Source organism: Perognathus longimembris, chromosome 11, assembly GCF_023159225.1.
Source record: "Perognathus longimembris pacificus isolate PPM17 chromosome 11, ASM2315922v1, whole genome shotgun sequence".
NCBI lineage: Eukaryota > Metazoa > Chordata > Mammalia > Rodentia > Heteromyidae > Perognathus > Perognathus longimembris.
This window is the reverse complement of record NC_063171.1, coordinates 38,916,628-38,943,412: the sequence shown is the minus strand read 5'-3', so window position 1 is coordinate 38,943,412 and position 26,785 is coordinate 38,916,628. Positions and strand designations below refer to the sequence as shown.

At 53.9% G+C, this 26,785-nt stretch overlaps 1 protein-coding gene across 3 annotated transcripts; it reads left to right on the top strand.

Moving 5' to 3' along the window:
- The first annotated feature begins 6,577 nt into the window (after positions 1-6,577).
- Pear1 (platelet endothelial aggregation receptor 1) lies at positions 6,578-26,373 on the top strand. Of its 3 annotated transcripts, none has more exons than XM_048357335.1 (24): positions 6,578-6,777; positions 12,085-12,181; positions 13,906-14,018; positions 14,623-14,727; positions 15,164-15,264; positions 16,077-16,169; positions 16,356-16,599; positions 16,895-17,015; positions 17,228-17,364; positions 17,483-17,695; positions 17,965-18,139; positions 18,252-18,372; positions 21,130-21,293; positions 21,386-21,488; positions 21,593-21,739; positions 21,948-22,073; positions 22,935-23,063; positions 23,174-23,302; positions 23,455-23,667; positions 24,183-24,271; positions 24,377-24,512; positions 24,661-24,729; positions 24,805-25,059; positions 25,511-26,373. In XM_048357335.1, exons 3-24 carry the CDS (start codon positions 13,915-13,917, stop codon positions 25,657-25,659), a joined length of 3,123 nt encoding a protein of 1,040 aa, XP_048213292.1. In that variant the 5' UTR covers positions 6,578-6,777; positions 12,085-12,181; positions 13,906-13,914; the 3' UTR covers positions 25,660-26,373. The 3 variants fall into 3 exon arrangements, with proteins under 3 accessions (XP_048213292.1, XP_048213294.1, XP_048213293.1); XM_048357337.1 differs by having other exon boundaries at positions 14,623-14,752; XM_048357336.1 differs by having other exon boundaries at positions 6,601-6,713.
- Positions 26,374-26,785: the final 412 nt, after the last annotated feature.

Below are 26,785 nucleotides of genomic sequence, written 5' to 3'. Positions count from 1 at the left end.
TGTAAGATTTTTCAGGACAAGTAATTTTAAATTATCTCCTAAATGAGGGCTTGAATGTAAAGGTCTTAGAATAGTTCATTCGATAAAAGAGGTTGTTATATCACCATCACCATCACCATCATTTTTCTCTGTCCTGAGGATGAGGTAATCACAAAATGGTGCTTGTTGAACAAAAGTATGGGCCCCCTTCTACCTTTCTGGTGAGCTGCAGGGGACTTCTATTCTAGCTATAGGCTGGAATTTAGGGAGGTAGAAGAGAATTGCCTCTGGTGCCTTCTATTCACTCCAGTGTTTACTGAGTCCTTCATTTGTATCAGACCCTGGAAGCACAAAGATGATTTTGGCCAGCTCTTTGAAAAACAAGTCTTTGAAAAACTTGTCTCTGTGTGTTTTAGTTTAAATCTTAAGCTTTCATGAACTGTGGGGGGGGGGGGGGAAGGGCATTAGAGCAGATTGTTCAAGGATGAGAAGAAGGAACCCAGTGGAGGAAGGGAAGAGCGCGTGTTCATGCCCCGCTCTCGCTTCACCCTCCTTATTTGACCCTTCAAAAAGGCTTAGGCTATGAATATACTCCAGCTCTGATCCTTGGCTACATGCCCATGAACTGTATCTCGGCTTCTGCTGCCCCCTGCTGGAAATTTCCAGTAGCACTGAGGTCCGGGATAGTTTCTTCCTCAAAGCCATCAGCACCATCCTGTTTGCCTGCCCATATCTCCTTTCAAAGCAACAACAGCACCCATTAACTCTCGGAGGGAAATTGTCCAGATAAAGTTTTTTCATCACATATTATAATCAACAAACTGGAAACTAGAATATGTAAAAAATACGAAGCACCATTCCCAGTAGCTATGAAACTCAATGCAAACGGATATTCACACAAGACACATAATACAAATATCACAATAACTTAACTTGCAGCTGTCTTAAACTGGAGAAGGCTCAGGGCTGTAAAGTGGTATAAGGATAAGATACATCCACACAATGGAATACTGCTCCAGATTAAGAATAATGAACTACATACAGAAAGCTTTATGATAAGGGGCGGGGGAAGGTGAGCATAAGTAAGCACCTATTGTGTGGTTCCAGTTATATGAAAATTCTAGAAAAAAAAAACACCCAGATCTACAGTGACAGAAAGCAGATCAGAGATTGGGGGGGGCTTGGGTTGTGGGGGGGAGGGGGCGGGATACAGTTTAGGGGAATTACCTGCAAAGGAAACATGCAAACTCTGAGGATTATGGACATTTAGAAAATGCTTTTACGCTGTTGAGCATGCTTGTCAAAACACATCAAATATTATGTTAGGTGAAATGATCCAGATGCAAAAGGATAAATACTGTCTGATTAAATGTAAAGGTACCTGGTGTAGTCAGAAAGCAGAACAATGGTTACCAAGGGGCAAGGGAGGGAGGAATTGTGAGTTATCATTTACTGGATACAGAATTTCAGTTAGGATGATGAATAGTTCTGGAAATGGATAGTGGTATTGTATACAATGTGGCACACTTAATGACATTGAACTATTGACTTAAAAATGGTTAGCCAGGCACTGGTGGCTAAAAAGGTTCAAAACCAGCCTAGACAGAAAATCTTGAGAGACTTCATCTCTAATTAGCCAGCAAAAAGCCAGCCCATGGCATGGCTCAAGTGTAGCACATCAGCTTTGAGCAAGTTTGAGGCCCTGAGTTCAAGCCCCCATACCAGCAAATTTATGTTACAACTTTTACCAGGAGAATATATTTTTTCAACTCATATTCATGGGCTTGTTTATTTATGACTGGCACTCTACCATTTGACCCATGCCTCCAGCTCCCATGCTCATCAGACTGTACATGATTGATTGATGAGATTGTGCCCCTGAGCTCGTTTTCCCAAAGCTCCACTTCCATGTTTTGTGGGTATTTTTTTTGCCAGTTGGCATGAATCCACTTCTGGTTTTTGAGTGGTTAATGAGATATAAGAGTCTCATGCAAACTTTTCTGCTGGGGCTGAGTTTAGAACCATAATTTTCAGATCTCAGTCTCCTGAGTAGCTAGGATGTGAGCCTACAGGTGTGAGCCACCAGCACCCAGCTAAACCATACACTTTAGGTTGGTGCATTTCAGTGTACCTCAATTGTATCTACATGAAGTTTTTTTCTTTTTTATTTTGTGCCAGTCCTGGGCCTTGAACTCAGGGTCTGAGCACTGTCCCTGGCTTCCTTTTGCTCAAGGCTAGCACTCTGCCACTTGAGCCACAGCGCCACTTCTGGCCATTTTCTGTATATGTGGTGCTGGGGAATCGAACCCAGGGCTTCATGTATACAAGGCAAGCTCTCTTGCCACTAGGCCATATTCCCAGCCCTGTCCCTGAGATTCTTTTTCTCAAATCTAGCACTATCCTACTTGAACCACAGTGCCATTTCCTGCTTTTTATGAGTAGTTTATTGGAGGTAAGAGTCTCACAGACTTTTCTGCCTAAGCTGGCTTCGAACTCTGATCCTCAGATCTCAGGCTCCCAAGTAGCTAGGACTACCAGTATGAGCCACCAGTGCCTGGTTATGTTTTTTGTTTTGTTTTGCTCATGATGGGGATTGAACTCAGGGCCTCAAGCATGCTAGGCAAAGGCTCTACTATTGAGCCACACCCTCCAGTTCCCAAGTTGACTTTTTAAAAATTGCTATTATGAAGGTGATGTACAGAGGGGTTACAGTTGCATAAGTCAAGCAAAGAGTTCATTTCTTGTTGAACAATGTCACCCATTCCCTCCCTCTTTTTTTTTTTTTTTTTGCCAGTCCTGGGCCTTGGACTCAGGACCTGAGCACTGTCCCTGGCTTCTTTTCACTCAAGGCTAGCACTCTGCCACTTGAGCCACAGTGCCACTTCTGGCCGTTTTCTATATATGTGGTGCTGGGGATTTGAACCCAGGGCTTCATGTATGCGAGGTAAGCACTCTTGCCACTAGGCCATATTCCCAGCCCCCCCCCCCTCTTTCCCAGTTGTTCCCTTCCATCCCCACTCACAAGTTGTATAGTTCATTTTCAACATGGTGTCCAGTGAATACCATTGCTTCTCCGGGTTGACTTTTAAAAGCCACCTAGGGGGAATGCTCCCCCTTTGCACTTTGAACTAGGGTAGGTTTTTCTGTGGCAGATGGTGTTGGTTTGGAGCATGAGCCCTGTCTAATTAGACGTCAGCTCTGGGTTCAAATCTTGCTTCGGGCACTTACCAGTCAAGGGACCCGCGCACAAGGACCAATCTCCAGTTACACTGGAAGGGTTACGGGGAGGAAAGGCAACACCCGTTACCAGCCAGACGCAGAAAGGCTGCGGGCTGGTGGTAGGCCGCCGTCGCCGCTGGCCACTAGGTGGCGGTGGCGGGACCCGGTCAGCGCGGAGCTGGACATCAGGGCCAGGGCCCAGCACCGAGGGGGCGGGCTGGGGTGGAGACGGCTTCCCAGGGTCACACCCAGCGGCCAAGCGACTTGGGGCGTCAGGAGGAGAGCAGGGGCCCCTCCCCGGGGTGGGTCTCTGATAAGATCAGTGTCCAAGAGCACTGACTTTGCCAAGAGGGAAACTGAGGCACGAGGCGTTAAGCTAGCGGACAGCCGTGGGGTAGGGAAAGGGGGCCTGGCTACCTGCCCTCCTCTCCCCTCCCCTCCTGGCCCCCTCTCTGATCCCACCCCTAGCAGTTTTCCCTCCTAGGCCACTCTGCACGCCCCTCCCCTGGCTCCCGGTTTCCTTGTCAAAACTTCCTGCCTTGGCTCAGGCCCGAGTCCCCACCCCCTTCCTGCCCCCCTCCCCCGCCCGCCCGCCCGCCCGCCCGCCCCTCTCCCCGGGCTGCGAAGCACGGCTGCGCTCCCGCCCCTCCCGCAGTCGCAGTCGGCTGGGGTTGCTGGCCGGGACCCTGGCCGGTCCTCCTCCCCTCCACCCCGCGCCCCCCGACCAGGCAGGGGGAGAGGCAGGTGAGTGACCCGCCACGGAGTCCGGGGCACTGGGCCTTGGAGCTGACCCGTTCCCTGGGAAGGGGGGCTGGACCTGAGGTGGGTCTAAAGCCCTAGACCCCCTAGGGGGATAGAAGGGAGGAGGGGCAGACCTGGAGAAGGTAGGGGGCAAGGCCGAGAGAAGCCAAAGGGGGAGGGGGGGAGTGATCAGAGGTTCCCACCCCACCTCACAGGGTGTGTGGAATCCTGGGGTGCTGGACCCCCTCTGGCTGGCGGGGCTCAGTGCACACTGGGAGCAGTACCATGTCCTCTCCTTGGCTCTAGCAAAGTGCAGGTGGAGAGGAGGACATTGGGCCCAAGGCCAGTCTTAGTGAAGACTGAACCTCTGTGCCTCAGTTTCTCCTTTCCAAAGGGAGATAATACAGCGCAGTGCTTACCTACAGTACGGGGTGGTTGTGAGGCTTTCATGAGCAACAACATGTCTGTTCTCGGAGCAGAGCCTGCTCAGTGCTTGTCCCTCATAGTGCTTCCATCCCCACCAGGGCGAAGCAGGATGGGGTGCCCGGAAGGGACGAGGTCTTTTGCCATGAAGGAAGACTAGGAAGTGAGCCTTGTCTGGGACATCAGAAAGGCCCCTGAGAGCGCTGGCGGCCAGGCTGCTTAAAGATGAATGCCTCATGTGGGCCCAAGAGTCTCAGCAAGGCAATGCCCCACCTCTCCCCATTTCCAGCTTCCAGCCCCAGACTCCCCCTGATCTGGCCTTTTAGGAGTGGCCTCTTCCCGGCTGGGCTGTGACCCCGGTCCCTGGGGGACAGGAACAGCTTGTGTTGGTCTATGGTTCCCAGGCTCAGCGAGGCCTAAGCTCCAGGCAGGATTGGACATGGGATCAACTTTCAACTCTGGCCTAAGTTGGGCCTGTGGGGTGGGGGGCTGTTCTCTGAACCCCACCCGCTGCAGGGTATGATGGCTGTGTGCGTGCAAGCCAGGGTTTGGCAGCCCTCCATGCCCTCTGGTGTCTTTCCCCTACTTTGCTCTCCCACTTCTGAGACCTTCCTCAAGGACGGCGCCATATCTCCCTCCATGGGGGCTGCCCTCTTGACAGAATGGGGGCTGGGCAGCCCACTCCTTTCTCTCCAATGGGAGATGCAACAGGAGGCCTGGTGTTTGCTCCTCTGCCCTGTTCTAAGCCAACATTCCCTATCAGACTTTCCCAGAAGAGGAAACTCCCTCTCCAGGCAGCCCTATCCACCAGCAGGGAGAACTGAAGAGAGATATAGCGCCTCCGGCACCCGTACCTCCTTCCTAGCTGCTCCTCCAAGGAGCCACTGGAGAAGGAGCACTCCTGAGACCCATCATCCCTTAGAGAACCCTAGCTCCAGGCAGAGTGGTGACCCTTGGCATCTAAGCTGCTAGAAGCAGCAGGAAGGGGAGGAGAAGGCTGAGAAAAGACACAGACAAGACATAAATACTGAAGCCGGTGGACAGAGGCACAGACTCAGCCAAACAATAAATACAGGACACAAAAAGTGGACTTAGAAAGCCCAAGCAGAGGCCTAGAGATAGAACACACACAACAGAAAAGTCCAGAAGTCACTAGTTGCTGGGTAGCCCCAGGGGCAGAAAGGCAAGGGCAGCACACACGCTAGTGGGGGTCCAGGGGGGACCTGCTTGGTTTTGTGACCCAGGACAAATGACTTAACCTTTCCGGATTAAGTATAAAATGGCAGGCATCTGCTGTATAGAACTGCTGAGAAGGCCTCTGGCTCACAGTCCTCATTTACACATTTAACAAGGTGGTAACCAATGGTGCAGAGCCACAGGTGGCTCACCCACAGGCCCTGGGGGCCCCTTGCCCTGGGCTTCTGCTCCCATCCAAACCCCCAGGGAGCCACATCTGGGGCCCTACACCCTCTGCCTGGATGGTGGAGGGGTGAGACCCTGGTCACAGGAAGAGGACTCAGCCTGTGCCACACCCCCGACCCGCCAGGTGACTCAGTCCTGGCACACTCAGCCTAGGAACTATGAGGCCCCCGAGGAATTCCTGCGTGAGGTCAGCTCTGGAGCTGACGCAGCCTAGCTACTCAGCCTCCTGAGGAGCTAGGATTACAGTTGTGAGCCACTGCCTGGCTGATTGGCTTTTTTTTTTTTTAATTTAAATTTTTATTGTTATTAGGAAGGGGATATGTAGAGGGGTTACATAAGTCAGGTAATGAGTACATTTCTTTTTGAACAATGTTACCCCTTCCCTTGCTCTATCCTAGTTTTTCTTTCCCATTCCTACCTATAAGTTATATATATATAGTTCATTATCAACATAGTGTCTAGTGAGTACCACTGCTGTATGTTCATTCTTTTACTTCGCTTTTTGTCCCATAAGGTTGGTGCTCTACCACTTAAACCACAGTTGCACTTCTGGCTTTAAAAATATTATTATTTTAAAGGTGATGTCCAGAGAGGTTACAGTTACCTAAGTCAGATAAAGCATACATTTCTTGTCTTTTTGGTGGTTAGTTAGAGATAAGAGTCTCATGTACTTTCCTGCTTGGGCTGGCTTTAAACAGTGGTGCTCAGATCTCAGCCTCCTGAGCAGCTAGGATTACAGGTGTGAGCCACCAGTGCCCAGCTGGGAATTCTTACTGAATGCCACCTCCCACCTCCTCTCCAGTGACACACAGCATTGTTTTCAGGGTCCTGTGAGAGGGAGTGTTCTGCTCTCTCATGAGCTGAGGGAAAGCCAGAGCTGCTTCCCCTTCCCTCCTGAGAAGGTGCAGGCTGACTGGACTTAGTTCATGGTGTGTCCCATCATCTCCTCCACACAAAGGCATAGTTACTGCCTGGCCACTGCAGGTCCCCTAGGTGGGTGCTAGGGACTGATTAAGAAGGGTCCCAGCCCCTGGGGGTCCAGAACAGTGGCACACACAGCTGAATAAGTCTCATGGCCAGGCTGGGGTGTAGCTCAGTGGTAGAGTACTTGCCTGCCATGTGTGAGGTCCTGGGTTCAATCCCTAGTACCACAAAACAAACACAAATACAGCACCGTACGGGCTGGGGATGTGGCCTAGTGGTAGAGCACTTGTCTAGCATGCATGAAGCCCTGGGTTCGATTCCTCAGCACCACATAAACAGAAAAAAGCCAGAAGTGGCGCTGTGGCTCAAGTGGTAGAGTGCTAGCTTTGAGCAAAAGAAGCCAGGAACAGTGTTCAGGCCCTGAGTTCAAGCCCCAGGACTGGGGGCAGGGAGGGGGAACCAAAACAGCACCGTAGTTCATAGAAAGGGAGTCAGGAGGAAACAGCGTATGAATAGAGCATTAGAGGAGTGAGATTGGACAAGCCCCAGCCTTTGGGGGGCAGCCATCCCAGGTGTGTGTGTGTGTGTGTGTGTGTGTTCATCAGCTCATCACTTGGAGTATGTGGGCTTTGTTCTACTTGGTCCCCAGAGTCAGGCCGCTGAGCCTCTGGCTGGGTCAGGCCTCTGGAGATGTCTCTGTGTCCCAACTGGAATCAGCCTCCTGGGCAGAGGTAGGGGAGAGGATTCAGATGTCCTTTGGGCCAAGGGGTCCCTGGTGACCTCAGAGCCTGCAGCACAGTGGGGAGATGGGGAGGCTTGAGCACTGGGAGAGACTGGCCTTGAAGGTTGGGGAGGCCCTCAATATTCAAGGGGCCTGGGCCAAGGTGGCTGTCTGGTTGAGGGGCGTGTAGGGGCAGTGGGCTGTCCTGCACACGTCTCACACAGGCGTAGGCCATGAGGTGGAGCTGGTCTCTGCTCTCTCTTGTGGTAGGGAGCCACAGAAGGCTGCGGAGCCCTAGAGTAGCCAGTGCAGAATGATGCTTTCTGAAGGTAGAGATGAGGGGGTGGTTGGGAGGCAGAGCCAGCCACGGGTGTTGGGGGTGGGGTGGGGGTTGTTCTCTAGTCTGTGCAGCCTTGTCTTTGGTGTAGATTGTAGTGCCAAGACAGCCCTTGGACGAGCCATTTTGCCAAGACTCCCCACAGCCTCGTCTGTGAGATGGGCAGTGGTGAGGGCTGGGACTGGCGCTGGTGCCCACCTCCAGCAGGCGCACAGTAGCTGTTCCGTGAGTCAGAGTCCCTGCAGTGTCCCTATTTCCTGAAGAGTAAACAGGGCCGACTGCAGACCCTCTCACTTCTGTTTCCTGAGCCACACAGTGCACAAGGCCGGTTCCTCACCCCTGCCCCTTCCCGCCCGGCCTCTGCTGCGCGCTCCGGCTTCCTGTCCCTCTATCCGGCTGACATGCCTGGCGTGCCGAGGGCCCGGCTTCTCTGGATGTAGGAGGGGCTGTCTGTGTGCATGTGTCAGGATGCATGCGTGTGTGCCCTATGGTGTGGAACAGGGCAGCCTTGGCTCTTGGTGGAGGTCCCTGTATGGGGAGGGAGAGATAGGGTCTTTGGACAGACCTCACTGCCCGGTGGGGGAGAGTGAAGTGACTTTTGTCTTTCATGGCAAAGACAGGTTAGGAAAGGGCACAGAGAAACAGACAGGAAAAGACAGAGAGACAGCACCAAGCTAAAATGTACAGTCTGGTGAGTGGTTCATGGCTGGAGCTCAGCTACCACTCCTTTTTTGTTGTTGGTTATGGGCCTTGAACCCAGGGCCTGGGTGCTATCCTTGAGCTCTTTTTGTGCAAGGCTAGACTCCACTTCTGGTTTTCTGGTAGTTAATTGGAGATAAGAGTCTCACAGCCTTTCTTGCCCAGGCTAGCTTTGAACTGCGATCCTCAGATCTCAGCCTCCTGAGTAGCTAGGATTACAGGTGTGAGGCACCAGCACCCAGTTTTCCACTCCTCTTTCGAAGGCGAATGGCTTTGTGCAGTGAGCAGAATTCCCACCTGTGCACAGCAACAGAAGCTCTCCTTCATCGATAAAGAGGAAGGAGAGAGGTAGAAAGATCAAACCTGAGAAACTGGCGAAGGAAGGGAAAGAAGGCAGCTTTGCTTTGGGTGCAGCACAAGGGAAACACTGCCCAGCAGTGGCATGTCTCTGTATCTCAGCTATTCAGTGCGGAGGCAGGAAGATTTTCAGTGTGAGGCCAGACTGGGCAACTTAGCAGGATCCTGTTGAAAGAAAGAAAAGAAAAGGGGGAGGGAAGGGGGGAGAGAGAAACAGAAAGAGTCAAAAAGGAAGAGGGAGAAAGCAGGCTTTAGCACAAGGTTCTGATCCAGAGTGCTTGCTGGAACCTCACTGAATCCTGGAAGATTTGAGGGGGACTCCCACTTTACAGATGGGGAGATGGAGGCTCAGAAGGATCAAGCGATGGAACAAAGGCCACAGTGACAGACAGGACTAGAACCTTGTACCACAAGATGAAAAGGGGAAGGGAGTGGGGAAGGGAGGGGGGAAGAGAGGAAGGGAGAATGGAGGGGGAGGGGAGCAGGAGCTGGGGCTGGGCGGAGAGCTGGGGTAGCAGAAGCCAGGCATCTTGCCTTGTCAACCGCCTCTGGCTTGAAGATGTACCTGGCTGGCAGCCCATCATTCTGGGGGGATCAGGTTCGGGGGTGGAGTGGTGGGGTGGGGAAGAGCCTGGCCCCCTCCCATCCCTACTTCCTTTCTCTCTGTCAGCATTTTCGGCCCCATTCCCGGATCATCCTGGGGGTTCTTCAGAAAAATAAAAAACCCACAGTTTTTCCTGGAATTAATACTGAGAAGCCGTGGAATTAATACTGAGAAGCCATGATGCTTCTCATGAGGGAAGGGGCCCTGTGGGGTGCTGGGTAAGAGGGGGGGTGGCGGCGTGATCCTGAGGACAGCTAACCTTAGAGGGGATGGCTCAAAGCACATGATCTATGGCACCCCCATTTAACCTGCACAGTAGCCCAGGTGGAGGAGCACTGACACCCTTTCCATCCCACAGAGCTGGGAGCTGGAGTTGGGTGGCAGATGCAGGAACTGTCCTTAAAGTCCCTCCTGCTGTCTCACTCCCATCAGCCCCAGTGTTGCTGCTTTCTGTAGAGGTAGGCCCTCTCCCATTGACCCAGAATTCTGCCAGCTCCCAGAGGCCCCAGACTCATTTTCTCCTCCCAGGGGCTGGGATGTATTGAGAATAGAGAGGTTTGGGAAGAGCAGGACTGGGATCTGGGCTGGGCTCTGTGTGGGCTGGGAAGAGGAGAGGCAGGAATGTTGGGCCCAGGCAGGCGGGAAGGGAGGGAAGAGGAGCCCCAGGGCTGGCCAAGGCCCAGCTGATTTGCGTGTGGAGGTGGAGTGAGACTCAGCTCAGTCTTATGTACACGTTGCAATTCCCACGCCTCTGATCAGGCAGCCCACCATTCCCTCCCCTTCTGGCCAACCCCCTGACAGCTCCTCACTCCCATAACTCAGGCTGTTAAAAAAGCCACACAAAGCCGCTGGGCTTTCCTTCTGGGCTCGGGAAAGACTGGAATCATTGGGGGGCCTCTTGGCAGCTGTCTGAGTGTGGATCCTCTTCTGACATGACTGGCTGTGTGGCCTTGGGAAGGTTTCCTACGTTTGCTGGCTTGCTGTGCCTCCTGTTTCCTTATCTGTAAAGTGTTCTCTAGTACCCACTGCAGGGCTTGATGGGGGCTTTAAAGGAGATGACCTATGCAAATCGTTCAGTACTCTTTCTCTCCCAACACACAGAACAATAGATATCAACAGTCACATTTTTATACTTTTTTTTTTTTTTTTTGCCAGTCCTGGGGCTTGAACTCCTGGCCTGAGTGCTGTCCCTAAGCCTCTTTGTGCTCAAGGCTACCGTTTGAGCCACAGCGCCACTTATGGCTTTTTCTGAGTAGTTTATCAGAGATAAGAGTGTCATAGGCTTTCCTGCCCAGGCTGACCCAAACAGTGGTCCTCAGATCTCAGCCTCCTACTGAGTACCTGGGATTCCAGGTGTGAGCCACCAGTGCCCAACTCACATTTTTATTCTTGTGAAAGGTTGTTTGGGCTTCTCCAACCAGAGGTTTTGTGGAAGATAGGGGTTGAAGAGATGTTGGGGAACTGCTGGGAGCTCCAAGGGAACTGTGGGACCCCAGGGCAGAGAAGGACAGGAAGGCAGATACTGATGGACTAAAACCCCTTGGGATGTAGTCACATGGGCCCAATGTTTCTGGGACTGGAAGATTGTTCGGGGAGCATGGGACAGGGTCCCTGATGCCCTAGCCTCTTGGGGACAAAAATTCAAAGAAAAACAAGCGTGGGAGTCCAAGCTTGGGAGGCTGTGTGCTCCTGATCTGGATAGGGGTGGTCAGGCCAAACCCTATTCCCTCCCAGGACCCCCCTCACTTCACTTCTCCCCAGTGCCTACTCACTGGTCTCCCTTGGCTCCCAGCCCTCTGGATTGAGCAGCTGCTGCCTCCTCCGCACTGCTGCCCTACCCCAAGGTAGCTTGAAATAAGTTGGAACCCAGTCTCCAGCCTGCTAAACGTTGGCCAGCCAGAGTCATCTCGTCCCCATGCAGCCCCCTCTTTGGCCTTCCACAAGTCCATCCCAGAGTTCCCAGGTGAACAGTGTCTTCTAACAGTTGGTGGCTAGGAGGTGATCTTAGGGCCTGTGGACAGATGCAGGCGTGAGTCCTGCAGCTTATCCTACCTGTACCTTAACTCAAGTCCCTCCTGTCGTAGGCTTTGTCCATGGTGGGGTGGCACCATGACCACAGTAGCTAGGTTAGGGGGAGGCTTCCCCCGGGACAGGGCTGACAGCCTTGCCTTCAGACAGAGTTCAGATTTGGCCTCCTGTCAGGGCCAGAGCTGGGAACATGGAGGGGTAGAGATAGATTGGGGACTTGAGGTCCTGCCCAAGGTCTTGGATGTCAGGCATACGGGGCAGGGGGAGCAGCAGTGAGCAGAAGGCTAGATAGAGCAAGCTCTGGAGGTGGGCAGAGAGCAGGGCAGGGTGGGAGGGCACACTGTGAGGAACTGATTCTGGCAGTGGAGCTGGGTGAGAAGTAGATTGAGGACACTGGGGCACATCTGAGGGGCACCTTTGAGTGTCCTCAGTTCCCAGGTCACAGGGCTGAATCCTGAACCTCCAAGAGTAGGCCACAGGGCCAGATCAGTAGCCCAAGGACCGGAATATAGTCTCTCTGACTTTGGGACCTCTCCTGTGTCCCATCTACTGCCTTCAGGGTTAGTCAGGGAGGGTGGGGCTCCGTGCTCTCTGCACCTCCATCCCAGCCAGTCTGTTTCCTGTTTTCAGACTCCAGATCCTGAGCGCTGGGATCCCCCAGAAAGCCCTCTGGCCTTTCAGCCCTGTGCCAGCCCCCGGCTGACCTGAGTTCCCTTGGTCCCACCTGGTGAGTTACTTGGGGACTGGGTGGAGGATCACAAGGCTAGAAGTCGAGTGGGGTCCATAGGAGCTGTGGTGGGGTGCAGGTGGCCCTGCATGACTGGAGGGAGTGGGTAGAAGTTAGCTGTGGGAGAGAGGAGAGGAGCTGGATCATGGAGGAGCCCTTTCTAGATGATGGTGAGATTTGGCTGCCGAAGGGTTAAAGGTGTATATATGGGGGGGATGGGGGACACTGCAGTGGGCGGCCTATCTCAGGGAAAGAGGCTGGGAAAGAGGGGGCCTCCTGAGCGGAAATGAGGGGGAAGCTGGACCAGTGTGTGGGTGGGGGGCATGGGGTGGGGCTGGCTGCAAGCATTCCAGAGATACTCAAGGGGGTGAGGGGCCAACAACCACGACCTTTCTCTCTTCTTGAGGACAAATTGCAAGCAGATGTGGGTGCCTCAGGGAGGCTAGAGCAGGGAGCCTGTGCGAAATTTAAGAACATGAAATGCAGAATCAGAAAGCATGGGGTATGGGGGCCAGCCTCCAGCACCCAGCCTCCCCAGAGCCCAGGAGAGAACAACTCATCCTTGGTCCTGACCCTCTCCCCACCTGCTGGGCCAGGCTAGGGGAACCCATTTTCCTGCTGGCTGACAGCTTTCAGAGGCCCACGGGACTCTCCCTGCTTCCTAGCGGGGACAGGGACCTCCTACACGTGAGTGGTGACACTTAAAGTTGGATGTAATGGTGTGATGGAAGATGTTTCACAACTGGTGGGCGGTTTGGCCGTGCTGCGTGTGTAGTGTTTACACATTTTTTATGGTGTTCTTTCCATTTCAAGCTCCCAATGTAACACTAGGGTGCATGAAGTTGGGGATGGTACACACAGTTCTCCCTCCTGAGCCCAGAATGAGCTGGCTGGAGGGAACCAGTGGCAGTTAGGTGGTCTGCACCCAGCCCTATTCCCACCCCGTACAGCGGGAATCCCATGATACCATTTCCTCAGAGCAATTTTGGCTGAAGGAGCCACCCTGTTGTTAAGTTCTTTCTGAGCCCCAGTGGCTTCCCACCTTGGTTGCAGTATCAAAGTGTCTTTGGAGCCGGGCACTGATGACTCATGCCTGTCATCCTAGCTACACAGGAGGCTGAACTCTGAGGATCGCAGTTCAAAGCAAGCCGGGGCAGGAAAGTTTGTGAGACTCTTATCATCAGAAAACTGGAAGTGGCGCTGTGGCTCAAAGTGGTAGAGCGCCAGCCTTGAGCAGAAAGCGCTCAGGGACAGCACCTAGGCTGAGTTCGAGCCTCACCACTGACCAAAAACAAAAACCAAGTGTCGTGAGTGAACTCTGGGCTAGGGACTGGAGATTCAGAGGTAAAGGTCCTAGAGTCTTTGTCTCTGGAGGGCATGGTCAGGAAACAGGCACTGGACCCTGGCGTATGGGCAAGCGGTGCTTGAAGGGAATTCAGAAGAGAGGGTAGAGCAGTCAGCTACTTGAGAGATGAGTACTCCAGGAAAAACCAGGGTTAGGGTGTCCAAGCAAACTAGCAGCTGAGATCCTGTAGCATCGACGTGTAGCTCCCACCCCGGAATAAGATGTAGGGGTGCTGAAGACCAGGCAGCATGGAGCTGGAGGAGCAGAAGGGTGAGCAGGCTGGGCTCTTCTGCATGCCTGCCGCTTGGGTTGCCGCAGACCCCGTTCTGGCTGCTGCATACAGCACCACTCATCTGCTCTGCCCCTGGTCCTGTTGCAGGCCTCCGAAATGTTGCCACCTCTGTCTTCCCTCCTCCTTCTCCTGGCCCTAGGCTTGAGGCTGGCCAGAACACTCAACTCCAATGATCCCAACGCCTGCACCTTCTGGGAAAGGTGAGAGCCCTGCCTTGTCCTCCTCCCAGGTCCTTCCTTAGTTGGCCACCTTCTGGTCACTCTTTCTGTCAGCCCTGTGCGGGCTGCTTCTCATTCCTTCCCCATCTCTGCCTATGTCCTAGGTTCTGTCCTCCTCTGACTCTGCCCTTTCCCCATCCCTGATCCCAAATCCTTATGGGAGATCAGTTGCAGGATAGAGCATAGGGTGGAGCCCTTTGTTGTGGAGCAGGCACAGGGGGTGGCCAGGGGGGCATAAGGGTGCAGGGCTGGGAAATGGGGTCTTCAGCGCCTCACAATTACTCAGTTGTCACTTAGCTCCATCTTCCCAGGAAGGGAGCAAAAGGAGAAGATGGAAAGCTCTGGTCCACAGGGCGAGAAAAGAGCTCTGCTGGGCAGTGTCCCCAGAACATTCCCATTCTGGGAGGACCTCTAGGCTTGAGAGGTGGGGCAGAATGAAGGTTTTATCCTAAGTTTAGGGGAGCAAGCCCAGATTTGGAGGTGTTGGTTTCCCACTGTGGCCTAGCCCTGATCTGCTTCCCACTTCATCTCTGTGCCAGCTTGGGGTCACCTTGCCCTCTACCTTGACCTTGTTCCCACCTTGCAGCTTCACTACCACCACCAAGGAGTCCCACACCCGTCCCGTCAGCCTGCTCCCCAAGGAGTCCTGCGACAGGCCCTGGGAGGGCCCTCAGGCCTGCCCCCGGCCCACGTGAGTGCCTGCCCCTCATGGGCAGGTAGGTGCACTGCCTGCCCTGGCCCCTGTACCCTGTTCTCTTCTGAGGACCTTTAAAACCCACAGGAAATATCTGGCCTCAAGGCACTCACAAATGTGTGTGTGTGTGTGTGTGCACGTGCCCAATAGTATGCACATACATGTACACCATGGGATGTATATGAATGTGTATATGTGTCTGTGGTATATACCACATGTATACACATGTATACACATGGTGTGTGTGTGTGTGTGTGTGTGTGTGTGTGTGTGCTGTCCTGCATGCGTGTGTGTATTGCTTGGTGGGGGTAAGGAGGGAATCTATGCTTTTCAGGCCCTCCCAGCCCAGGGTGTTTGACACTGGCCTCCACAGTGCTGCTCTGCGCTGAGGGTGGATAGCCAGGAGCACTGAGGGCAGCTCTGTGCTCCCTAGGGTTGTCTATCGGACTGTGTACCGTCAGGTGGTGAAGATGGACTACCGCCCTCGACTGCAGTGCTGCCAGGGCTTCTATGAGAGCAGCGGGGCCTGTGTCCGTGAGTGCTGCTTTGGGCAGGACAGACATGGAACGGGAAGGGGCTTAACCCACCTTGCCGAATCCTTCACTGAAGGGTGAGGCCACTCCTCTGCTCCTTGTCTAGCAGGTAGAGAAGTAGGCCACAGGGGCCAGCGGATGGGGCAGAAATGGAGGCTGGCCTTGCCTTGCTGTGGAGGCCATTCACTTAGCAACTCTGGCGAGACACAGAATTGGGAGCCAGGTGTTGAAGTAGCCAAGGAGCTGGGGTTCCCAGGAACTGGCCAGCATTTCACACTGCACAACCATCTCTCCATGTCCCTGAGCAGAGCCTGCCTCCATCTCTGTCTGCCCCATGGCTCTTGTCCTGTCTCTCTGGGTTCTCTCTGTGTCTATCTCTGCATCTCTGTCCCTGAGCTTGGTGTCTGGGTCTCTTTCTGTCTCTCTATTGCTGTCTGATTGTGACTTGTTACTGTCTAGTTTCTGCTGCTCCCCCTGTATTCCTGCCCTTCTCTCCCTTCAGTTCTGACCCATCACCAGCCCCCCTAGACTTTCCCTCCCAGCCTGGCCCAATCCCACCTCAACCCTCACCTGTGTCCAGCTCCAACCTGACAATCCCATTTTTCCAACAAGCTGCACAGAACATTTCACACATAGGAGCTAGGGAGTCAGAACTCTGTGATCCTGTCAAGTTCAGACCTCCCATGCCTGGATCTAAGTCTTTGTCATCTCAAAACAGAACTGGCATATGGAGAACTATGGGTCAGAGACAAAAGTTGTGGGGGGGAGGGCAGCGCTGGAAGCGTCCTCTCACTCACCCCATCTTTACCCCAGCACTCTGTGCCCAGGAATGTGTCCATGGCCGGTGTGTGGCGCCCAATGAGTGCCAGTGTGTGCCAGGCTGGCGGGGCAGCGACTGCTCCAGTGGTGAGTGGCTGCCAACTCAGGGGCCTCCCTACCAGAGTGCAAGACCCCAGAGCAGTTACCCAGAATCCTTTGTAGCTGGTTGCCTTCTCCAGAGGTGTGGTAGAGGGGATGGATACCGGAGGTGCTACAGGACAGACACACCCTAAGGGGGCTAGCAAGTGACTGGACCTTCTGTTCTCATCCCAGAGTGCGCCCCAGGAATGTGGGGGCTGACGTGTGACAAGCCCTGCCTCTGTGGCAACAGCAGCTCCTGTGACCCCAAGAGTGGAGTGTGTGCTTGCCCCGCTGGCCTGCAGCCTCCAAACTGCCTTCAGCCCTGCTCCCCTGGGCAGTACGGGCCCGCCTGCCAATTCAGCTGCCAGTGTCATGGGGCCCCCTGTGATCCCCAGACTGGGGCCTGCTCCTGCCCCCCAGGAAGAACGGGGCCCAGGTGAATAAGGGGAGGAAGGACAAGACACTAGCAAACTAGCAGATTACAGGGTCACACAGATACAGGCAGGCAGATGTGGGAACTCAGACAGGGTCCCAAATGTGGGGTGGAGTTGAGAGACAAGCGCCGGGTGTCAGAGGAGACTAGGTGAAAGTGAGGAGGGGAGTGTAGAAGCACAGTGTGCGGCACAGGTGTGAATGGAGGAACCTGTGTGCCCGTGGCCAGCCCTTGGAAGAAAGAGAGGGGACAGAGGTACTGCTTGTTCACACCTCGGCCCTGTCTCCTTTTCCTGCAGTTGTGATGTGACCTGTCTACCGGGCACTGTTGGCTTATTTTGCCCCAGCACTTCTCCTTGTCAAAATGGGGGTGTCTTCCTGCTCTCCCAAGGCTCCTGCAGCTGCCCTCCAGGCTGGATGGTATGAAGAATGGAGCCTGTGGGTACAGGGTGGGAGTCTAGGAAAAATTCTGGGTACACTCTAGTCAGGATTCAGGGGAGGGTGTCCTTATGGGGCGGGCTCTGGGGACCCAGGAGAGGTCTGAGGGCTCTGGGTTGAAATGGGTGTCACAGAGTCCAATGGTCATGAGGAGGGGCCTAGATGGGGGCTGTGTCGACCTCTCATCCCCACAGGGCACCATTTGTTCCCTGCCCTGCCCAGAGGGCTTCTACGGACCCAACTGCTCCCAGGAATGTCACTGCCACAACGGCGGCCTCTGCGACAGATTCTCTGGGCAGTGTCACTGCGCCCCAGGTTTCACCGGGGATAGGTGAGCCACGCAGAGGCACAGAGGCGGGAGGAGGAGGGGCAGAGCGGAGGCTCAGGGAGGTGAGGGTCGGTCCTGGAGGAGATCGGCCGCAAGCAGGCTCACCCCTCACCGCGCCCAGATGCCGTGAGGAGTGCCCGGTGGGCCGCTTCGGGCAAGACTGTGCCGAGATCTGCGATTGTGCCCTGGGCGCCCGCTGCTTCCCCGCCAACGGCGCGTGTCTGTGCGAACACGGCTTCACCGGAGACCGCTGCGCCGAGCGCCTCTGCCCCGACGGCCTCTACGGCCTCAACTGCCAGACGCCCTGCACCTGCGACGCGGAGCACAGCCTCAGGTGGGCGGCGGACACGCGCGGGGGCTCAGGTAGCCAGGGGGAGAAGCCCTTGGGTGGAGCGCACCCACCGAGAGTCTACCCGAGGGGTGCACACGTGTCACCAAAGGGGGAACGCAGGGGTTCCGGGGGCCAGGGGCCTGGGTACCTCCCCTTGCCCTCCCCCCCCCACACACCCCCGACGGGGCTCCCTAATTTGGATGCCCCGCTCCCACCCTGCGGAGGGAGGAGTCCCCGGCTCAGGCCCCGCGGCGCCCCCGCCTCGCCCACAGCTGCCACCCGATGCACGGCGAGTGCTCGTGCCGGCCGGGCTGGGCCGGCCTCCACTGCAACGAGAGCTGCCCGCAGGACACGCACGGGCCCGGCTGCCAGGAGTACTGCCTCTGCCTGCACGGCGGCGTCTGCCTGGCCGACAGCGGCCTCTGCCGGTGCCCGCCCGGCTACACGGTGAGGCGCGCCCCGCGACGGGGCGGGAGGAGGGCGCGGCCCGGGAGGGGGAGGAGCCGGGGGGAGGGCGCTCCCCCACCACCCCTCTCACTGGCCTGCCACCCGCTTTCAGGGTCCTCACTGCGCTAGCCTCTGTCCCCCCGACACTTACGGGGTCAACTGCTCAGCCCGCTGCTCGTGCGAAAATGCCATCGCCTGCTCCCCCATCGACGGCGCGTGCGTCTGCAAGGAAGGTGAGGGAAGGAGGTCTTCCCGCGGGACGCGTGGGGGCGGGGCCGAGGGGAGGGGAGGGGCCTCCGGGCGGGGCGGGGCCTCTGGGGGGGCGGGGCCCAGCGCTTGCAAAAGGCTGCCAGGGAAGGGAAGGCAGAGTTTACTATGCAACAGCTGGACTGTGGGAAAGTATCCAGGCTATTTCCTTCCTGGAATATCTTCTTTGCTTTTTTTCTTCAAGCTCACTAACACACACACACACACACACACACACACACAAATCATACTTGTCTTTAAAGGCATAGGCCACCATGTACCTCCTGAGTGAACATTTCTCACACCCAGGCCTATAGGAACCCAGTGGTAGTGCCAGTAAGGCCTCAAAAGGGTATCTACCAAAGGGTGGCAATTTGGCAACCTTAGGCTGAATTCTTTTTTTTTTTTATTAATTAAATTTTGTTGACAAGGTGTTGTGCAAAAGGATACAGTTACATAATAGGGCAGTGAGTACATTTCTTGTGATATCTTACACCCTCGTTTTTCTTTCCCTTCCCTAGATCAGGTAGGCATATATACAATACCCAGTGTACCAAAATCATATACAGTAGCCACATGGCGTACGCCAACGGAAATTCACCTAGAACTTTAAATATAATGTCAACAGTAGAGTTTGCTTTTCCTTGTCTTATATGGTCATATATACATAGCTATTGAGCTATTGTGGTCCACTGAGATGTCTATTTTAGACCTTTTTATGTTTAGTAGTTGTTTGGTTTTAGATACATAATGTAAGGTTGCTGACCCAAACGTGTGGAAATACCATTTGACAAGAAGTTTTTTGTTTCGCAGACCTGGTCTCTACTGTCCCCCCTCCCCCACCACCACCTTAACAGTCATATATCAAGGAGATCATGCCCCTTTGTTCTCTGTGTTCTAGGCTTGTCTCACTCAGCATTATTTGTTCAAGTTCTGACCATTTCCCTGAGAATACCAATATTTTATCATTTCTAATCGCTATGTAGTATTCCATTGTGTATAGGTACCACATTTTTTGGATCCATTCATCTGTAGAGGGGCATCTGGGTTGTTTCCATATTTTGGCTATTGTGAATTGTGCAGCAATAAACATGGATGTGCAGATGTCTTTTTGATATTTAGGCTGAATTCTGATACAGATGCATTGTATTTGGCTAGCCCTATTAAATTTTTTTGTAATTTATTTATTAATTAAAGAAAAGTTTTTTTGACAAGGTGTTGTGCAAAAAGGGTACAGTTACATAGTAGGGCAGCGTGTACATTACTTGTGATATCTTACATCCTGTTTTTCTTTCCCTTCCCTAGGTCGGTAGACATATATACAATATACAATGTACCAAGAGCATATACAATAGCCACATGGCCTATGCCAAAGAAAATTCACCTAGGGCTTTAAATGTAATGTCGACAATAGACAATATGTCGACAATAGTCTTATATGAACGTACATACATAGCTTTTGAGCTATTGTGATCCACTGAGAGGTCAATTTTTGACCTTTTTATGTTGAGTAGTTGTTTGGTTTTAGTTACATAGTGTAGGGTCGCTGAACCAAACCTGTGGGAAATACCATTTGACAAGAAGTTTTTGGTTTCACAGACCTGGTCTCTACTGTCTCCCCCTCCTCCCACCTTAACAGTCATATATCAAGCCCTATTAAATTTAACAAACACCAAGTTGCCAGTCCTCAGTATTCATTCTCCATTGTTTGTCTTGGATAACTAAAGTTTACCTGATCTGGCCGTGGTAAAGATTTGGGTGTTTTGCTAATTTCCTTCATTTTACAGAAGAAATAATAGAAACCCATGGGGTGGTATATCACTGAAAATCATTTAGCATGCACGTGTGTGTGCATGTGTGCGTGTGTGTGTTAGTGCTGGTGCTTGAACTCAGCACTTCACCTTCTCACTTGGTGTTTTCACTCAAGGCTGGTGCTTTACCACTTGAGCCATAGCTCCACTTCCATTTTTTGCTAGTTAATTGGAGATAATAATTTCACAGGAGCTGGGAATATGGCTGAGTGGTAGAGTGCTTGCCTAGCATGCATGAAGCCCTGGGTTTGATTCCTCAGTACCACATAAAACAGAAAAGGCCAGGGCTGGGGATATAGCCTAGTGGCAAGAGTGCCTGCCTCGGATACACGAGGCCCTAGGTTCGATTCCCCAGCACCACATATACAGAAAACGGCCAGAAGTGGCGCTGTGGCTCAAGTGGCAGAGTGCTAGCCTTGAGCGGGAAGAAGCCAGGGACAGTGCTCAGGCCCTGAGTCCAAGGCCCAGGACTGGCCAAAAAAAAACCAAATAACAAAAAACAAAACAAAAAAACAGAAAAGGCCAGAAGTGGCGCTGTGGCTCAAGTGGTAGACTGCTAGCCTTGAGCAAAAAAAGAAGCTCAGGGACAGTGCCTAAACCCTGAGTTCAAGCCCTGAGACTGGGGGCGGGGAGGGGGGGAGAGAGAGAATGAGAATCTCACAGACGTTTCTGCCTGGGCTGGCTTTAAACTTTGCTTCTCAGATCTCAGCCTCCCTAGTAGCAAAGATTATAGGCGTGAGTCACTGGTACCCAGCTCTTTCAGCCTTCTGTTCAGCACCTAATAGCTCACATGCTAAACTCGCCCATGGTGCCCTGAGCACTCGCTTGCACTCCCAGCTCATAGCAGAGAGCCTGGCATAGTCAGCACCCTGTGTGTGCTTGCTCAGGAGGGGAGCTGGGTCCCCATGCCTACTTACAGGCTCTTCCCCTCAGGTTGGCAGCGTGGTAACTGCTCTGTGCCCTGCCCACCTGGAACTTGGGGCTTTGGTTGCAACGCCAGCTGCCAGTGTGTCAACGAGGGAGTCTGTAGTCCCCAAACTGGAGTGTGTACCTGCACTCCTGGGTGGCATGGTGCCCACTGCCAGCTACCCTGTCCGGTGAGTGCTCACAGCCTGCTTGTCTGGGGGGAGGAGGAGGGCGTGGCTTCCCCAGCTGACTACTCCACCTTACTCTCCATTCCCAACCCAAGAAGGGACAGTTCGGCAAAGGTTGTGCCAGCCCTTGTGACTGTGACCATGCTGACAGCTGTGACCCTGTTCGTGGACATTGCCAATGCCAGGCTGGCTGGATGGGTGAGCAGTCAAAGTGTTCAGGTCCTAGGCCTACTGTGGCCTTGGGAGCTGGGTCTGAAACCAGAGGGGCCCAGACCAGCCTCATCCTATGCTCTTCCCCACAGGCACCCGCTGCCACCTGCCCTGCCCTGAGGGATTCTGGGGAGCCAACTGTAGCAACACCTGTACTTGCAAGAATGGGGGCACCTGCATCCCTGAGAATGGCAACTGCGTGTGTGTACCCGGCTTCCGAGGCCCTTCCTGCCAGAGATGTGAGGCTTCCTTCCCCTCCCCAATATTCCTCCTGCCCCACAGGGCACAGTGCAGTGTCAGACTCCAGAAGCCCCACTCTACCTGCGTCAGTCTCTCCCTCACACTTTCACCTTCAGGACAGTTAGTGCAGTGGGAAAAAGGGATGGAGAGAGTGGAGCTAAGGGCCAGTTGAGCCCCTGCCTTAGTTACATGCGCTCTCTTCCCCAGCCTGCCAGCCTGGCCGCTACGGAAAACGCTGTGTACCCTGCAAATGCAACAACCACTCCTCCTGCCACCCGTCGAATGGGACCTGTTACTGCCTGGATGGCTGGATAGGCCCTGACTGCTCCCAACGTGCGTGGTTTGCTTGAGTGCCAGAGCTCGCTGAGAGCCCGGGCTGAGCAGGGGATGGCTCCTTGGCATAAAGGGTCTGGACTCTCCTGTGTGGGCAATATAAACAAATACTGGACAGCACCTGCACTTGGGGTACTGGTTCTAGGTGCTGAGGATGCAGCAGAGGGGATGCAGTAAGAGGGGAAGAATTCCCTGCCCTTTGGCAGGAGGAAGCTGGGAAAGCAGTATTTTTATGGGAGCCTATCCTAAGCTCCATTGTGTGTGTGTGTGTGTGTCTGTGTGTACATATAAATATACATAACATTTGCAACTTCTCTTTATTCATTTGAATGTAAATATACAAAGATCATGTATTTACATTTAAATATATGAAGATTGTGGAAAAGGTTTGCGCAAAGTTACAGGCATGGTTGTACATACCTATAACACTTAGCATTTGGGATGCTGAGGTTAGAGGATTGCAGGTTTGGCTTTGCAAAAATTTGCAGGATTGCCGCCAGCCTGTGATCTTGTCTCAAAAAAAAAAAAAAAGTATTGAGTAGGATGGATGTTATGTCTCTTGTGTTTAAGCAACAAGGCCAGAGCTAAGCAATCAGGGCAGAAGGCTTTTGGTTACTTTGATAGGGCGTTTGGAGAGGCAAGGGGGAGCATTGAGGGGCGATGGGCACCAGGGTCTGGAGCTGCTTGGAGACATAGGGCTAGAGACAAGTATTTGTGAGTCTTGGTGTGTAGATACTGTTCAAAGCCTTAGTGTCCTGTCAGAGACAAGGCTGGCTAAAAACCTCATTAATGCTGAGTACTGGGAGTTCACCCAGGAGGAAACCATCCTTCCCTGCCCAACAGACCCCTTGTTTCCTGTAGCATGCCCTTTGGGCCACTGGGGGGCCAACTGTGCCCAGCTCTGCCAGTGCCACCATGGTGGGACCTGCCACCCCCAGGATGGGAGCTGTATCTGCACCCCAGGCTGGACAGGACGCCACTGCATGGAAGGTACCCACAGAAGGAGAACTCCATGCCTGTGCCCTCAGCCCTGGCCCAAGGGGAGACTATAGCTTTCTGGTCCACGTGTTCTCTGCTCATCTCCTTGACTCTCTCCCCAGGCTGTCCATCAGGGATGTTCGGTGCCAACTGTTCCCAGTCTTGCCAGTGTGGTCCTGGAGAGAAGTGCCACCCAGAGACAGGGGCCTGTGTATGTCCCCCGGGGTACAGTGGAGCACCCTGCAGGATTGGTGAGTCCTTGGACCCTTCCATCCCCAATGTCTCTAGGACCGTCCTTTCATGCCATTCCTGCCTCCCCTAGTGCATGTTTCTCCCATGCATGCACCCAAGAGCATCAACAGAGCCCAAATCCCTACCTGAATCCCTACCCCATCTCACACAGGAAGCCTGGAGCCCTTTACCATGATGCCTACTTCTCCAGTGGCCTATAACTCGCTGGGTGCAGTGATTGGCATTGCGGTACTGGGGTCTCTTGTGGTAGCCCTGGTAGCGCTGTTTATTGGTTACCGCCATTGGCAAAAGGGCAAGGAACATCAACACTTGGCAGTGGCCTACAGCACTGGACGGCTAGATGGCTCTGAATATGTCATGCCAGGTGAGCTGGCATGGAGTCATGGGGCACCAATGAGTGATGGGCAGTGGGGTACTTGGCCAGAACTAATTACAGGGGCAGATGGGAAGCCAGGAAGAAGGAGGGAAAAGAAGGTCAGGAAGACTAACTGATCCCCTATGACAGTGCAGCTTTTTCAGGGGCCCTAGATCATCTCTTTTCTTCTTCATTCCTTCCTTCCCTCCCTCCCTCCATCCCTCCCTCCCTCCTTCCCTCCTTTTCTCCCTCCCTCCCTCTCTCCCTCTCTCCTTTCCTTTCCTTTTGTGGTGCCAGTGCTGGGGACTCAGAGCTGCCCCGAGCTCTTTTGCTCAAGGCTGGTGTTTTACCACCTGAACCACAGTTCCACTTCTGGATCTTTGCTGGTTAGTCGGAGATGAGTCTCACAGATTTTCCTGACCAGGCTGGCTTCCAACCATGATCATCAGACTTCAGCCTCCTGAGTAGCTAGGATTACAGGGAGCCTGTTTCTAAGATGTCTCGTGCCTATATCTGTCTTACAGATGTCCCTCCAAGCTACAGTCACTACTACTCCAACCCCAGCTACCACACCCTGTCTCAGTGCTCTCCCAACCCCCCACCCCCTAACAAGGTCAGTGCTAGGGAGGGGATGTGCCGCGAAGGGTTGGGCACTGTTCTGGTTCTCTGGAAAGCCCTTTCCTGGAGTGTGCTCTCTCTGTGACACTGTCCCCCTAAGGTTCCAGGCAGCCAGCTCTTTGCCAGCCTCCAGACACCTGAGAGGTCAAGCGGAGCCTATGGGCACGACAACCTTGCCACTCTGCCCGCTGACTGGAAGCACCGCCGGGAGCCCCCTTCTGGGCCTTCGGACAGGGGTAGGTGCCTGGAGGCCAAGAGCTTGGGAGAAGGTGGAGTGTATAACCCAGCCCGATGCCCCATCCCAGTGTGTTCTGGTGGAAGGGTGAAGGGGCTCAGACTCAGAGGACACCAGACTCTATGTGTTTGTTGCCTTTCCCTCCTCAGGTGGCAGCCTCCCAGATCGCAGCTACAGCTATAGCCATGGTAATGGCCCTGGCCCATTCTGTAATAAAGGTATGGGTAGAGGGGCTGAGCTGGGTAAAGAAGCCAGGGTCTCCACTAAACCTAACTTCCTTCCTCAATCCTTAGGGCCTATTTCTAAAGAGGGGCTGGGGGCCAGCATGGCTTCTCTGAGCAGTGAGAACCCCTATGCCACCATCCGGGACCTGCCCAGCCCACCGGGTGGTGGTGGGCTCCGAGAGAGCAGCTATGTGGAGATGAAAGGCCCTCCATCAGGGTCTCCGCCCAGGCAGCCTCCTCCACTCCCAGGCAGCTCGAGGCACAGCTCGAGGCTGCAGCAGAGAGACAGTGGCACCTACGAGCAGCCCAGCCCCCTGACCCACGGTGAGCCCTCCCCCTCCCCTGGGCAGAGGCCAGAGAGAACTGGGATGAGGGAGGTGGGAAGAGGAAAGGGACAGGAGGTGGCATGATTTGGTGGCAAGAACAAGGCCTTTGGGGTGAGCTTTGGGGAGAAGTCACGCTCCTCTGTAGAACCCGTTTTCCTCGACTGCAGGGTGGTATGCTTGCCTTTAGCGCTGAGGAGTTGAGATGGTGAAGGTGGTACTCAGAAAAGTGAGAAACAAATCAGGTGACAGTGTCCAAACACCCTAGGTGAGGTGCGCCAGCTAACGTGGACTCTCCCCCTGGCTGCTAGGAACCTAGGCTTCTGTTCAGAGCTACACAGCCAGGTGGCCAGAAACCCACCATCTGCAGGCCAAAGAGGCCTGATGGGGAGGAACAGTGGGAGGTTGAAGACTGAGTCAATTTCCTTTCATGCCGTCTCCTCTGTCTCCAGATCAAGATTCTCTGGGCCAGCCCCCCCTCCCTCCAGGCCTCCCGCCTGGCCACTACGACTCACCCAAGAACAGCCACATCCCTGCACACTATGACTTGCCTCCAGTACGGCACCCTCCATCACCCCCACGTCAGCTCCAAGACCGTTGAGAAGCCAGGATGGTGTGGCAGAGGCCAGCCCACCTGACCCTTGCTGCCCGAGGCTGAGGACAGAGCCTTGTGTACCCTGCCAGGAGCAGGGAGTGGACCGAAGGCCGTGAACATGAGCATATTAATGAAGAAAGTCAAGGGAGAGAAGGGAGCCTCCCTCCCAGGTTCCACAAGGGAAGACACTGGTTGCAGGGTGCTTGGATCCCTTTTCCTGAACCCACTGCTCCCTGGGGCCCCCAGGGTCCTGTGTGCATAAGCTGGTGTGTTGAACAACTCTGATTTCAGACTGATACTTTTGAAATGTATATTGGGTACCTTGATTGCGCATGCCCAGGCTGGCCTGTGCATATCTGGCTTCAGAGGGTTATTAGGCACAGGTCCTGCCCTCAGGCACACTGCCTTTAGCCAAGAAGTAACCTAATTGGCTGTAGCAGTAGGTCCCCTCACTGGCCTCCTGGTATTCCTTTGATAATTCCTGTTGCTGCTGCTGCTGCTAGCTCAGAATACAGTAGGGGAGTTGGGCTGGTCCCTGCCCTCAGGTCTTCATGTCTTCCTCCCCATGTTCTTGGACCAGTCAAAACTTATGAAGTTCTCCAATGCTTGGCTGCCTGGCCCATCTGGACCTCCATCTTCAGCTCCTGTCACTCCACTTGTCACCCTTGGCATCCAGTTGCTGCTATTTGTTACTCCTCCTCCTCCACCGCTTCTACTTCTTTCCTTTTCTTCTTCTTTTTTTTTTTTGTGCTGATACTAGTGCTTGAGCTCAGGGCCTAGGCACTCTCCTTTAGCTTTTTCACTCAGGGCTAGAGCTCTACCACTGGAGCCACAGCTCTACTTTCAGCTTTGTGGTGGTTGATTGGAGATAAGAAGCTGGCTTGTAATCTGAATCCTCAGATTTCAGCCTGCTGAGTTGCTAGAATTACAGGTGTGAGCCACCAGTGTCCAGCCTGTCTGCTACTCTTCTTCCTACCCCAGGGACATGCACATCTGCAGGGCTTGTCCTTCCTATCACCGCTCATTCCCGCTTGTTCCTCATCCAGCACTCTACTCTGCACTTCTCTCCTGCTTAGCATCAGTGGCAGCACTGTTGATTTTCCACGTACCTACAGAAGGCCCACTGGTTGTC

What these genes read in the sequence shown, in the direction of transcription:
- Pear1 (XM_048357335.1), top strand. Translation starts at nt 13,915, where the DNA reads ATGTTGCCACCTCTGTCTTCCCTCCTCCTTCTCCTGGCCCTAGGCTTG. An exon ending in ACCCCCCACCCCCTAACAAG is followed by an intron (nt 24,272 to 24,376) that starts GTCAGTGCTAGG and finishes TGTCCCCCTAAG; the next exon opens with GTTCCAGGCAGCCAGCTCTT. An exon ending in TGGCCCATTCTGTAATAAAG is followed by an intron (nt 24,730 to 24,804) that starts GTATGGGTAGAG and finishes CTCAATCCTTAG; the next exon opens with GGCCTATTTCTAAAGAGGGG.